The sequence below is a fragment of the Leucoraja erinacea genome, chromosome 5 (assembly GCF_028641065.1).
Source record: "Leucoraja erinacea ecotype New England chromosome 5, Leri_hhj_1, whole genome shotgun sequence".
Lineage (NCBI taxonomy): Eukaryota > Metazoa > Chordata > Chondrichthyes > Rajiformes > Rajidae > Leucoraja > Leucoraja erinaceus.
In genome coordinates this window covers 18,384,466-18,399,763 of record NC_073381.1, presented here as the reverse complement: position 1 = coordinate 18,399,763, position 15,298 = coordinate 18,384,466, and the positions used below count along the sequence as shown (strand labels likewise).

Sequence of the window (15,298 nt, the reverse complement as noted above, 5' to 3'; positions counted from 1 at the left end):
CATGAGATATGGAAGGGCAAGGTGTGGAAAAACGAGAGATCAAAGGGGACGGAGGTCAAGGAAAATGTAGAATAGATCATTGTTAGCTAGGGGAAGGAGGACAACGAGGCATGCAAGGTAAAATATAATCTGTAGGACAGTCAGACTGGAATCCAAGTTGAAGAAGGGTCTCGACCCAAAATGTCACCATTCCTTCGCTCCAGATATGCTGCCTGTCCCACAAAGTTACTCTAGTATTTTGTGTCTATCTTCGGTGCAAACCAGCATCTTGTATGTCAAACGTGGCATTCCTTGTTTTTTTATGCTCTAAATTTGCTTTGTTGGAAAGTTATGTGGCAAACACAAACACTACTAAAACTGATAGCATGAAGCAATAACCAAATGAAATTCAAACAAAGGATGTATGGAATATGGGGGAAAGTTATTTACAAACTAACTTTTAGAAATACAAGTTATGAAAACATTGACAAAAAAGTGGCAGAATTTCAGTTTTTGGATATCCCCTTTTTGGATGATATGTATATTATGATAATGTTATGCTTTTTAAACCTTTGGTCCATACTGAAATAAAGTGCATTAATTAAATATGACCTTGACATAAAAAAACAAGGAAAATAATGATTTACATTGTCTGACAATATAGACAATGTTGTCTATTGTCATTGAAATTTAATATGAATCTCAACTTTAAATTATCTTCAAACTGACCCGATGGAGAAAAAATGCAGTATTTTACGTTTGCCAGTTCTGTTAGACATTTTTACAGAAATGGCTTCCAAGAATTGAGGTTCTTGCTCAGAAATAACAATCTCTTGCCAGCTGCCCCCCCCCCCCAAAAAAAAATCCACGTTCTCAACAAAAGAAGCATTTAACCAAACCAATGTCTGACTTTCAATTCAATAAACTAACATTGGGGCGTTAAAGAAAAAAGCAAGCAGAACCCCAAGGCAGGCACTCCATCTTTGCTTTGTTCACTTTTTACATTAAATATAGAAACACAGCTTTATTTTTTGTGGGGAAATGGCACTACTAAGTTTCAACCAATTCAATTTTGAAAAGTTTGTTCAGATCAACTTTCCACCAAGCTAATACTTTACCAGCTCTTTACCAGAGCAAAGCAGAATAGTGGGAACTATGGGCTGGTTAGTCTACCTTCGGTAGTTGGTAAGATTGTCGAGGCCATTATAAAGGATGAGAGTACGGAGTACTTAGAAGTTCACAATAAAATTTGCTAAAATCAGCATGGCTTTGTGAAGGGGAGGTCTTGCCTGACAAATTTGCTGGAATTCTATGAAGAAGTAAATAGCAGGACAGATAAAGGAGACTAAGTAGATGTTGTAGACCTAGATTTCCAGAAAGCCTTTGATAAGGTGCCACATGGGAGGCTGCCAAGCTGAGAGCCCATGGTATCAAAAGGCAGATACTAGCATGGATACCTGGTTGGCAGAAGGCAAGGAGTGGCAATAAAGGTTGTTTTTTTCTGATTGGCTGCCAGTGTTCTTTATGTTGTGTATTAATGATTTGGATGAGGGGATTGAAGGCTTTGTGGCCAATGATTCAGCCAGGAGTGTAGTGTTTTAGTTTTTAGTGTCATTAATAATTCTCCAGCCAAACCTAGCTATTTGATTGGACTGAACACCAGGAGGTTGGATTATGCTCAAATTGAACATTATACAATTAACAGGAATTGAAGGGGAATTTGCCATGGGGCAGTGGGGTTTGGTATGATAATGATTTAAAGTGTTTTCTTAAAATTGAAGAGCCAATGAAGTGCTTTGTGAGGTGAACACGAACAAATGAAAAGCTTACAGAAAAAAAGTTTTTTCTTTAAACAGAACGACAGAATTGAACAGGTTCCACGCTCCCCTCCATTGAGTCTGTCCAAAGCAAGCGCTTTGCGGAGGGCGCTCAGCATCGCCAAGGACTGCTCTCACCCCAACCATGGACTGTTTACCCTCCTACCATCCGGGAGGCGCTACAGGTCTCTCCGTTGCCGAACCAGCAAGGAACAGCTGGCTGTCAGACTAAAAAACGTACCTCGGTGACTGCCAATTTTTTATTATTCAAATCGTTTGCTATGTCGCTCTTCAAGGAGATGCTAAATGCATTTCGTTGTCTCTGTACTGTACACTGACAATGACAATTAAAATTGAATCTGAATCTGAATCTGAGAAATCCTGTAATGAATGCAAACTTCACAGCAGTTTGGCTTGCAGACTCAAATATGCCAAGTTTCCAAATGGCTGGCATGCTGATGATGAAAGAATCCCATCACATTGAAGCAAAATATTTCAAATACATCAGGAATAGTATTATCAGAAAGATTCTGGCTGCGCAAATTCTTCATTCTCAAAGTGGAATCTCAAATTGGCTGCTGCAAACTTTAATCCCGCACAAAAGGCAGCAAAACAGCTAGGGCCATTTGTTGCATTGAAATAAATACTTTCTTGGAGAAAATGCAAGGAAGCGGGTTAATACTTGGTTTCGTAATTTCAGCCAGTGTACCATATAAATCTGAAAACAATGAATAATGTTGGTTTGGAAGGAGGCGAGAGGAAGAAAAGAGGGGATATAAAGTGAAAAATTGATGCGAGTCAGCATCTCATGAAAGACAAATGTTATATTACTAAACGGTCACAGGGATACTTGGAAATTTATTGGAGAATGAGAGTGCAGAGCACTGGGTGAATCTATGACAGAATCAAACCGTAAATTGCACAGAATGTAGGCTGGAAATGATTGAGACTGAAAGGGATTAAGAATAGAAAAAATAATTCTAAAACCTGTCAGTTAGTGACTGATGGGTTACAATGCACAAAGGGAATAGACTCTGAACTGGAAATTACAATCAATAGAGCACAAATCAGAAAAGCCATTGTTCAAAATGGTCCTGTGTGTTATTTGGTACTTGAGAACTTCATTGCACATTTGCACCTTCAGAACAATATACTTGCCTTTGTTTTAACACTCCAAACAGGGCAACAGTGCAAATAAATGAGTTTAGAAAAAGCAGCAAGCCTTCATCAACAAATCATTTCATATTTCCCTTATAAGAGGGGGTCATTTAGCCCATCAAGTTTTTGCCAGCTCTCTGTGACCCATTTTCTTTTATATGCCCATGAACTCGACCCAATGTACTCTTTGCTCTCAACTACAATGAGGGCAAATCACAACGGCCAATTCATCAACCAGGTGTTTGGTTTATGGGAGAAAGCTGCAGCAGACTGAAAGCAGAAACAGGCACAGTGAGAATGTGCAAACTCCATACAGATAGCAGTGGAGAGCAGGAGCAAAAATAGGTCAGTGAACCTGCTCTGGTTTCCTGGTTTACCTGATTTCCTGGTTTATCATTAAGACTGCACAAATTTGGGAAGATTTACTTGTTAGTAATTTCCTTAATTGGGCAACACACCCAGCATTTTTTTTCTTTCAGTAGAGAAAATGCAAATTTCTCAATTTTATTCTTCACCAACTCCCTTGGACAGCCCGTCTAGGTCTTAAGTAGTTCTACTTCAATTGGAAAGTATCAGTTGAGAAAATAATCTATGGGACTCCAACTGGATGCCAGTATTGGGATCATAACAATTGATGAATGCCAGCAAGAAATGGTCCTAATTTACGGGCGGCACAGCAGTAGAGTTGTCGCCTTAGTGCTGGAGACCTGGGTCCGATCCTGACTACAGGTGCCATTTGTACGGAGTTTGTATGTTCTCCCCGTGACCGTGTGGATTTACACCGAGATCTTCAGATTCATCCCACACTCCAAGACGTACAGGTATGTAGGTTAATTGGCTTGGTATAAGTGTAATTGGCTCTAGTGTATGTAAGAATGTTAATGCGGGTATCGCTGGTCGGTGCGGTCTCTAAAAACTGGGGTTAAAAAAAAAAAAAAAAAAAAGTGCAGAACAAGTGACCGTGAACCTATTGCTGCACCAGCAGATTGCAATCCAGGTTTTCTGCTGACCTCCAGTAGTATGGAGATTTTACACATTCTCACGGTGACCACAAGAATATCCCAAGATATCAAAACCTTATCTTCCAATTTGGAGTTAGAATACTTCAAGCTGGTTACCTGCAGCAGTGCCAAATCTGTGTAAATCTTTTTCACCCTTAAGTTCTCTTTGCTTATTTCCAGCCTAGTTCAATGGCATAAATTTCCTTTCCTAATATCTTCAACACCAAATCAGCGATCATTGTCATTTGTTCAGGAGGAAAGAATGTTCTTGGCCCAGTCCCACTGAGGAAATTCCCTGTCAATGCTCCACATGGTTCCCATTATAATCAGCAAGTATTACATGAGAAAGGACCAAAGCAAGGATCATAGAATTAACTTTGAGTGCCAGGATAAAAAGGAAAAGCAACAGAAACTATAACAAGTCTAAGATGAATTACTTGTTACCAATATGCATTAAGTACAACGTTATTTTAAAGTGCTTGTGATGGCCATATATTATTGCTGCACCAGAACATTTGTAATGATCATTAACAAAGGTTGTAAAGAGAATACATTTTAATACCAAACACTACATGTTGTAAAGTGGAGAAGCAAAGCACAATGACTAGTTAAGTAAATCACGAATGCCAACTGCACAGAATGGGCTTAAATGCAAAAATGTTTTCAACTTGCAGGATGAGAGATCCAGGCCACCAATTTAAGATTGTGGTGTAATGGTGTAAGATCACCTGGGATAGAACAAACCAATTAAACCTACCAGGAACATACTAACAAAATAAAGTACTTAATCAGTGTTCTGTGTGTGGGAGAGTAAATAAGCATAAAAAGGAAAACCCACGCGGTCACAGAGAAACATAGACATAGAAAATAGCGGCGGGGTAGGCCATTCGGCCCTTCGAGCCTGCACCGCCATTCAATATGATCATGGCTGATCATCCAACTCAGTATCCTGTACCTGCCTTCTCTCCATACCCCCTGATCCCTTTAGCCACAAGGGCCACATCTAACTCCCTCTTAAGGATTTGAGTATAGGAGCAGGGAGGTTCTACTACAGTTGTACATGGTCTTGGTGAGACCACACCTGGAGTATTGCGTACAGTTTTGGTCTCCAAATCTGAGGAAGGACGTTATTGCCATAGAGGGAGTGCAGAGAAGGTTCACCAGACTGATTCCTGGGATGGCAGGACTGTCTTATGAAGAAAGACTGGATAGACTTGGTTTATACTCTCTAGAATTTAGGAGATTGAGAGGGGATCTTATAGAAACTTGCAAAATTCTTAAGGGGTTGGACAGGCTAGATGCAGGAAGATTGTTCCCGATGTTAGGGAAGTCCAGGACAAGGGGTCACAGCTTACGGATAAGGGGGAAATTCTTTAAAACCGAGATGAGAAGAACCTTTTTCACACAGAGAGTGGTGAATCTCTGGAACTCTCTGCCACAGAGGGTAGTCGAGGCCAGTTCATTGGCTATATTTAAGAGGGAGTTAGATGTGGCCCTTGTGGCCAAGGGGATTAGAGGGTATGGAGAGAAGGCAGGTACGGGATACCGAGTTGGATGATCAGCCATGATCATATTGAATGGCGGTGCAGGCTCGAAGGGCCGAATGGCCTACTCCTGCACCTAATTTCTATGTTTTTATGAAAGAGGGTCACAATATCCCTGGAAACTAGGTTAGCAGGTAACTTCAAAGAGAAAAATAATATGGAATATGGTGTTACAGAGAAAGAACAAGGAGAAGCTGCAGTAAACACATCAAAATAAGAGATCAGTCACTTGGGGACAAACCCAAGGTTTCAGAACAGACCGTCTATTCGGAGTGTAATTTCATTGTACTGGATGTGACTGGCTTAATAAAACTGTGCGTCTGGTCAAGTATGTGTTTGGGGTGGTTTGTTGTCGTCACAAACAAGAAAGCTGTTTGATTAAATTGGAAATGAATTGGCATTTTCAGGGAAAGGTAGACAGAAAGGAAAAACATGCTACAGATAACCCAGTTTGTATGTTGGATATGCAGCCACAAATTGACATCCCACATGTCCCTGGTTAGCCCATAAGAATTGAGAGTCTGGAGAAGCATTTATACCTTGTTTTGCCATTCAAAACGTCAGCTTTATTAGAGTCAGAGTTCATACAGCACAGAAACAGGCCCTTCAGGCCAACTTGTACATGCTGACCAAGATGACCGATTTTCACAGGTTCAATCCGCCCATATTCTTCCAAATCTTTCCTATCCAGTTAGTTACAGTTTAGTTTATTGTCACGTGTACGGAGGTACAGTGAGCTGTTCATGTTCCTGTCAAAATTCCTTTTAAATGTTATGGTACCTGCCTCAAATGCCTCCTCTGGCAGCACATCCCAGATAACCAGCGCCTTCTGAAAACATTGCCCCTCAGGTTCCCATTAAATCTTCACCCTGTTACCTTAAACACATTTTCCCAGATTCATTATTTCCCCTACGCTGGGTAAAAGACTGTGCATTTACCCAATCTATTGCACTCATTACATGACTTGTATCTTGCACTTTCTGAAGAGTCCACCAGGGACTATACTGGTAGCTGGACAATTTTCACATTTATCAAGCCAATTAACCTACAAACCTGTACGTCTTTGGAATGTGGGAGGAAACTAGATCTCGGAGAAAACGCGTTCAGGTCATGGGGAGAAAGTACAAACTGCGTACAGGCAGTGCCCATAGTCAGGATCGAACCCGGGTCTCTGGTGCTGCATTTTGCTGTAAGGCAGCAACTACCTCTGCGCCACTATAACTATAAGACTAATCTGAGGAAGGACATCTATATAACTAGAACTCATCTTGACCACTTCCTGTCTGCGCTGTATATTGATTTTAGAAAAAAACACTAACATATATAGCCATGATTCAATGTACATCAATGTGTAAACTAAAATGTGTTTTCTTGGGTTTGATGTGACAAAATTCCAGGCAACGTCAAGAACAGTCGGCTGCAATCCTGTAGCAGCCAGGAGATTTATCCTGCCGATCTCCCAAACGCTTTCTCATGCTTTCAACACAAACTGGGTGTTAGTAAACTAGAGGTGGCCTCTACTAGTGGTATCTAGATTAGCCGATCAAGAGATATCAAGCATCCACAGCCCATTGACTTAGAATAGCTGTAAACATAAAGAAAGTTAAACATCTTAAAAGAAAATGAATACTCTCATTGTCATGCAGAATAGTAAAATAGGTACCCACTTGTCCGAGGAACAAAAAACAAATCAGCTGTGATGTGGCCTTGGTTATGATGTTGGATTTCTATCACATTTCATTTTGTTTGCATTTAACTTTATTACCGTCTGGTGCAGCCATTGCATGCTTTACAAATTACACCAAGACTGGAGGTCACAATTTGCTTAGAGGACAGATAAATGCAACCAACAGTTCTTGGAAGTACCAGCCAAACAAGCTGGTGGAAACAAAAGGTTTTTTTGAAGTGCATATTACAACAAAATGGCTGACTAAGAAAAAGCATACGAATATAAAAGGGTCAGTGGCAACAAAGATGGGTGAGGGTTGCAGTAGTAGGTGAGAAGAGAAAATATAAAGCAGACAATTTGACCACAAGTGAACAGTATTGTGGGTAGACACACACACTCAGTCCTGGTCATGATGCACTCCTCCTGAGCATTGCATCTCAGTGCTGAGCAGCAGCAATACTTGCCAGTCTAGTGAACACCAGCACATTGTTTTGGTGATTCACTTCACACCAAGCCTTGCAGCTATGAGATCAATTTAACAGCAGAGTGCTGAACTCAAAAGCAGTGCCATCAGCAAAAACAAAACAGTGTCACTTCCACCAGCACCCTCCCTCCTGGGAATGCATCTTGACACTGAGGTACCAATGAAGGTCTCCCAGGTGCTTGATGTCACAACATCTGCAGTTCTTAGATTAAACAATGGTTTCCCTTTTTGTGCATCTGTGAATTTTATGTACCTTTCCTTTCGAGTTAACCACGGCTGTTTTTGAAAACTTTAGTTTTGTAAGGGTATAACAAATTCTGTACCACAGCAAAATTATTTTTTGAACACCTCCCACTGCTCCATTTTAACTTTGCACATTAGCAAATTGTCCAGTTAATGTCAAACATAGGTTCAAAAAATTCACTGTGTACAGACCCAGATTAGGACAATAAGAGATGAACACTCGGCTCTAACAGAAAAACAATGCTCGTGACTCAAGGGGAATGGGGATAAAAGACAATACAAGGATCTTTACTCAACCATCTCATTGCACAGAAGTCACACTTAACTAAATTTGGAACTCCAACGGTCTCATTTTTCTCCTTCTCAAATGTTACAAATAATAATATGATCATTATTTCAGTAATATTAGGTGTGAACATTTAACTAATTTTTAATTACGTAATAGTAAATTTAATATAACCAATTCCTTTGTTGGATTTAGGACATTGTTGCATGAAATAATTCAAAAACTCACTACTCTTCCGAAATAGGGAGACTGTATAAATCAATCTATATGAAAGTAAAACTTTCTACAAACATAGCTGAATATAAATACAGGTTCAGATGGCACGATTTGACCTGTGCGAGATAACTATCATAGAACTGTATCTCTACAGTTAGCTTCACATCATTGGACAGAGGATAAACAAAGAATGCAGTTTCCTGCCGAGTGTTCAAATGGAGGAAAATGTAATTCTCCCCCCAGCCCCCAAATTCTCATGTCAGAGAATTTGAAAATAGTAGCAGGGCACGTCATACCATCATTAAATAAACTAGAAATAAAACTTAGAATCACTGATGAATTCACAAGGAAACCAAGGAAAACTAGCATACAGTTTCACTATCACATGGGGAAATTGGAAAGAAACAAGAGAAAGCTAGATAAGCGAGGAATAAAGCGTTATGTGGCAAGGGCTTACGAGGATGCTCTATAATTTTTTGTAATTCCCAAACTAGTTCAAGCTAGACACTTGTCACATTTAATGTACTTTTGTATTAAACATGGAATCCAGCTTTCATTCTATTACAGTGCCCTCCATAATATTTGTGACAAAGACCCATCATTTATTTATTTGCCCCCTGTACTCCACAATTTGATATTTATAATAGAAAAAAAATCACATGCGGCTAAAGTGTACATTGTCAGATTTTAATAAAGGCCATTTTATACATTTTGGTTTCACCATGTAGAAATTACAGCTGTGTTTACACATAGTCCCCCCATTTCAGGGCACCATAATGTTTGGGACACATGGCTTCACAGGCGTGTGTAATTGCTCAGTGTGTTTAATTGCCTCCTTAAAGCAGGTACAAGAGAGCTCTCAGCATCTAGTCTTTCCATCACATTTGGAGACTTCTATTGCATCAACATGAGGACCAAAGTTGTGCCAATGAAAGTCAAAGAAGCAATTTTGAGACTGAGAAACAAGAATAAAACTGTTAAGAGACATCATCCAAACCTTAGGCTTACCAAAATCAACTGTTTGGAACATCATTAAGAAAGAGCACTGGAGAGCTGACTAATTGCAAAGGGACTGGCAGGCCAAGGAAGACCTCCATAGCTGATGACAGAAGAATTCTCTCTATAACAAAGAAAACCCCAAACACCTGTCTGACAGATCAGAAACACTGTTCAGGAGTCAGGTGTGAATTTGTCAATGACCACAGTCCGCAGAAGACTTAATGAGCAGAAATACAGAGGCAACACTGTAAGATGCAAACTACTGGTTAGCTGCAAAAATAGGATGGCCGGCTTACAGTTTGCCAAGAAGTACTTGAAAGAGCAACCACAGCTCTGGAAAAAAGTCTTGTGGACAGATGAGACGAAGATTATTAACTTATATCAGAGTGATGGCAAGAGCAAAGTAGGGAGGAGAAAAGGAACTGCCCAAGATCCAAATCTGTGAAACTCAGTGGTGGGGGTGTTATGGTCTGAGCATTTATGGCTGCTGAAGGTACAGGCACATCATATCTGCTCAAGTTCAAACAAATGCCTCAAAACTCATTGGCCGACAGTTCATTCGACAGCAAGACAACGATCCCAAACATAATGGAAATGACACTGAGAACTGTCATACAATTAAATTTTTTTTGTGCATAAAATACAGTAAAAACCTTATTATACTTAGGCATAATCATACTTAAGCACAATCAATCAATCAATCAGTTTTATTCTTCACTTGCAAATAAAATGCAAGTAAAATGAATTTGCCAGCAGCTCTACAATGAAAAAGAACACATAAAAACACAATAAAAATTTAGCATAAACAGCTACCACAGCATTCATCACTGTGGCGGAAGGCACTAAATTTGGCCAGTCTTCCTCCTTTTACACAAGAGTGTAAGAACAGTAGATTACACTGAGGCACTACACGAGGCATCACGTTTCTAGCATTATCTTATACCCTTCAAGTTCAGAAATGTTGAAAATGTTCACGTCTTAATTGGCCAAAAGGGCCATTGTCCTTCACAACATGCTTGTGGCGAAGAGCACTTAACAAGCATGAACCACTGACCCGAGTATTACCAGCAGCACTGCCAAATAAACATTCTCTTATGATGGTATAATTTTCAGCATTTTGGACAGAGAGTTGCAATCTATAATCCCAGCTGATTCTAATGAAACCATTTCCAAAATATTTAGTCAATAACAATGGAGACCAAAGCTGATACGTTTGTGTATATTGTCTGCAAGAATATTACAGTAACAACTCCATAATTACTAATACGAGCTCGAAGATTATATTTAAACATTTAACAAGTAATCAATTCTTCATGAGATCAATAAACAAATCCAAGTTAAATTTTACTCTTATTTTATGCTTTTCTCTGGACAATAGTCAAAGACAAACATTAATTAAGCTAAACTAAAACCTCTTTCTGTGAAACAGCAGCATACCCTTTCTGTGCAGCAGAGGAACAGGATGTTAGTGCATCAGCTCATTCTCAAAGTGTGTCAGGGAATGAAACTAGTTGTTAAATGTGGTCTTACAATAATTTGATGAAATTAACTGGCAGCAATAACCACAAAACCAACAGCTACAAACTGTTGAGCTTCTGTCAAGTTACAAGCAATTCACCCCATGAACCACTATTTGCAATGAATATTCAAAAGGAAAAGTAAAGAGTCTCCTCTTTGAAAGCAGAATACTTTCTGGATTTATGGTGTCAAAATCATAATGTTTCGGAAACTTGAATGAACACATTTAGGGAGGAAAGATCTCTCCTGCCTCTTGCCACCTGCAGAAGGTGCCATCTCACCTGCCTCGTGCCACCTCCTACCACCTTTTTGGATGACTGTAATTGTGGGCTACATCAGTGAGGGGAGGGAAGCCGAATAAAGAGGTGTACTCAACAACTTTGTTGAGTGGTGTGGGCTGAATCACTCAATCACCATTGAGTATAGATGTCTATTGTCACCATTCCTGTTCCTCCTGGCAATTGACTGGCTCATGGTGTAAACAACTGAAGGGAAAATAAATGGAATTCAGTGGACAATGTGGGAGCAGCTAGATGATCTTGACTTTGGAGACAACATAGCTCTCCTTTCACACAAATACAAATGCAGGAGAAGACAGACTCTCACAAGCTGCTTCTCTCAAAACTTGGTCTAACACCCAATACAGTAAAGACACAGGTGATGAGGATGCACTCCAAAACCAGCAACCCTATCCTTATGCACAGCACTGCTCTAGAGGATGTAGAAACATTCACATACCTAGGCAGTGTTGTGGACATCATGGGAGGGGTAGAGGCAGATGTAAAAAGTAGAATCAATAAGTCTAGGGTGATGTTTAACATGCTCAGGAAGGTCTGGAGCTCAAAACACCTCAATCAACACCAAAATACGCATCTTTAACTCAAATGTGAAACAGGCGATGCTGTGAACAGAGACATGGAAAACAAAACACACTACAAACAGGCTGCAAACATTCATCAACATCTGCCTTAGGAAAATACTTAACATCTGGTGGAGAGACAAAGTAAACAATGTGGACTTGTGGAAAAGAACAAGCCAGGAGCCCACTGACTTACAAATTTGAAGGAGAAATGGAGTTACAGAAATGTCTGAGAGTGGCATTTGGCAATGGACTATGCTCCCTTGGGGAGCAAAGAGTTTAAGAAGAAGTGCCATGGTAATCGAAGGGCCAAAGGCTACATAATTGTGACTTCTGGAATGGAATCTATAGCAGAATAAGTGGCAAAATGTTTCTAATGGAAATACACATAGGTTGGGAGGGGTAAATTGAAGATGCACATGGATGGTGATGCACTATGATCACAAGCAGGAACAGCAAGGCACTGAGAAATGGCCATGAATACAACGTGACATTTATGAAGATAAGCGTGAGAGAATCAGACAGTCAAAGGGGGATACTAATTAATGAAGATTACTGTAAAAATCTGAAATACCTTTGTGTACACTCAGGAGATTATAATGCAAAATCTCAAGAATCATTGAGAAACAATGTTCACCTAAAAGAACAAGGATCCACTGGACAGTTTAGAGTGCAAGAATAAGGCAAGGATGAGAAAGAGCACGAGTTACAAGGAGCAGTGTAGTCAGATGAAAATACATGGTTCAACCGAAGAAATGAATTGGATGGACTAGTGGGGAAAGCAGACATCAGATTCTATAGAAAAATCTGAAGTGCCAGAGGAACGCAGCAGATCAGGCAATATCTGTGGAGGGAATGGACACATATTTCAAGTTAGAACCCTTCTTCAGACTGAACAGAGTAAGGGTGGTGGCAAGTTATATGTGCATGATTGGCAGATGGCGAAATGACAAAGGCTGGAGGTGAAGAGAAGACAAAATGATGTAAGATAAAGAAGGGAGTTTGAAATGTAATGACAGTGGGAGGGATATGGGTAGAATGGGACAGTGGAGAGGGAAATATAGGATGGGAGAATGGAAGATACGTGGCAAGGAACAGGGTGATGTGGGAAATATGTGTGTACATTTGTGGAACCCGAATTCAACGTTCATGCCACAAAATACACAGGTAGAATAGGAGGCGCTGCTCTTCAATTTGCACCCCTGAGACTGAGAACACCAAGCCCAGTAACTCCAGTGAGTTCGTGAGGAAACATTTAATTGGTAGAGTGCTGAGAAATGTACAGGCCTAAAGTCGTGATCAACACTCGTCATGACATTCCCCGCAACCCCGTTGCTAGGTTTCAACACTTTATCGAAGCATCCACCCATTTTGGGAACTTGATGCGTTTTAAGATTATATAGTGTCTATTGTATTTAGGTATGTGGGTCTTGCTGTACCCGATTGGCTTCAACTTTACCCACATCACAACAGGGATCGTACATCCAAACGGTAGACGGTGGTGTAGGCGTGGTGGAGATGAACAGCTGTCGTGTTCGAGGAGCCTGGACAACATGACGCAGCAATAAAATCCGCCTTGTACCTACCAGCATCTGCGTCCGGGTCACGGCGCTCCCACTTCCGCTTTCGCCTCCCTTTTTTTTCTAATTTTATTTCATCGCGGATTTAAAAAAAAAACGTTATAATATTAACGGAACAATCCAACGTCGTCTGAAAACACGATTGAGCAACAACGGTCACGATATCCCATCTCAGTAGGTGGAAGAAAGAGCCGACTCGCCGCCCTTCACCGCCGAGTAATCGCCCCAGACAATTCCCCCTACTTTAGTTCATCAAAAAATACGCCATCCTAATATCAGTGCGCCTGCGCAGGAATCTCTTATAAAGACACCCACCTGATTAGTGCGCATGCGGATTTTTTTTAGGGTCGTTGTGCTTCGCAAAGCGCGCCGGGAGATGTAGTTCCTTGACGATGTAGTCGCTGCGACGGAGGGGAGACGGGAACTACATCTCCCGGCGGCTTTGACGCCGCCCGTGCTGCACAGGCCAGCGGGAGGAGGGGACACACCAATGGGAGCGCTGGTGCCGTGGTTGCCGTGTGACGGCGAGCCAATGGGAAGGGTTGTTTGTTGCTGAGTGGGGTCGAGTGTGTGTGTTTTTTTTATTCTCTCCGCTCCGCTCCCTCTCTGTTGCTTTTGGCTGGCGCTTTAACAACGGCCTGCATTCCCTGTCAGTCCCGGCAGTTAGTCGGCCTTGCGTGCGGCTCCGAGGGGGAAGAAGGAGGAGGAGGTACCGTCCCTTTTGATCGCGGCTCCAATGCCGAACGAGAGCCGGGCCGGGCAGCGGGCGGGCGGCCCTGGCTTGTGAAGCGACGTTGCTGCTTGCTGCAGTCTACACATTCGGTGAGGAGAGGAGCTGGCGAGGGCAAGGTGGGAGGGGGGAGGTCGGTTCAAACAATGAGCAGCCGCGGCGAGTCCGAGGGGCACTCGTGTCAAAATCACCTCCGCGACCCCCTCCTCCTCCTGCAAGGCGCGACCTAGCGAAGTACAGGAAAGACCAGGCCTGCCACTGAGCGGCTCTGGCCCTCTTTCAAGCCGTGTCGGTCGGTGCTCTGGCAAGCTCTGATCTCGGCCGAGAGAGGGTTGCGGGATCTCCAGTAGCGCCTCGCAATTAAATGGTGATCATGGCGTGCCAGTTCCGCTCTGTGTACGTGTGGCTAACGATTGAGAAGACTCCATCTATCTATTTTCTCCCTTCACCTGCTTTTTTCTTACTACTCTCTTTTGACCTCTTCCATCTTCCCACCCCCTTCTCCTCCTCAATCGCTTCGCCCTCTTAACTCGTCTCACATTCCCCGAGCACTGGCACTGATGCAGTCTGTGTAACTTTGGGATCTGGTTGAAATGGCGTCATTGACATAACTAGAGTGTCGGTGGGGAGTGTGGGGGTGGGGGGGAGAGAAACGCATCAGCTCCATCAGTCTGAGCCGCACGATTGCAACCCCTCCTGATCCCATGTACTTCAACCCATCCGCCATTCATCATCTTTTCTTTCCGGCGCTGTGACTATGTGCTGGGCAAAGGTAGCGTTTGATCTAAGCGAGGTGATAAAGATAATGTGGGGAATTACATCGTCACTTGCGACCGATGATCCTGTGTTGGCATTGCCTCGCTTGCCATTCTCGATGTGGGGGTTGGGGGGTGGTGGTGGGGAGTCTGATCCTGAAAGGAGATGTCGATCAGTTCTTTTTTTCCAAATGGATTTTTTTGTGTTCTTTTTCTTTAGGTATAAAGACAGTTGACTTTCGTGCTTCGGACGCCGATTGTTGGTGTATTTTGAATTAACATGAAGGTAAAAGAAAACGTTGGATATTTTCCTCCGGGTTGATGAAAAAAAAAATAATCGACCGGTTTTGTAGTTTAATTATGTTTTTTCGGATGTCGTGTTATTGCACTGGGGTTTTCCCATTGCAGCTGTGTGTTTGATGTAGTTGGAGTATGCTGCATGACAAAGCAACGGCAAATA

The 15,298-nt window shown here is 41.8% G+C and overlaps 2 protein-coding genes across 5 annotated transcripts in view; one reads left to right on the top strand and one right to left on the bottom strand.

The window, feature by feature from the left end:
• Positions 1–13,653, bottom strand: part of ggps1 (geranylgeranyl diphosphate synthase 1) — a 47,750-nt gene extending 34,097 nt beyond the window's left edge. The window contains exon 1 of one of the 2 annotated variants that reach the window (XM_055635151.1): positions 13,360–13,653. The gene's annotated coding sequence lies outside the window, so the exon portion shown is untranslated. Of the gene's footprint in view, positions 1–13,212; positions 13,334–13,359 lie in introns of those variants that run through there. The other variant, XM_055635152.1, reaches the window with a different exon arrangement.
• Positions 13,654–13,834: 181 nt separating this feature from the next.
• Positions 13,835–15,298, top strand: part of arid4b (AT-rich interaction domain 4B) — a 136,630-nt gene continuing 135,166 nt past the window's right edge. The window contains exons 1-2 of one of the 3 annotated variants that reach the window (XM_055635149.1): positions 13,835–14,175; positions 15,059–15,124. In XM_055635149.1, coding sequence (XP_055491124.1) covers positions 15,119–15,124 — 6 coding nt within the window. In that variant the 5' untranslated portion in view covers positions 13,835–14,175; positions 15,059–15,118. The remainder of the gene's footprint in view (positions 14,176–15,058; positions 15,125–15,298) is intronic. The other 2 variants (XM_055635148.1, XM_055635150.1) reach the window with 2 other exon arrangements.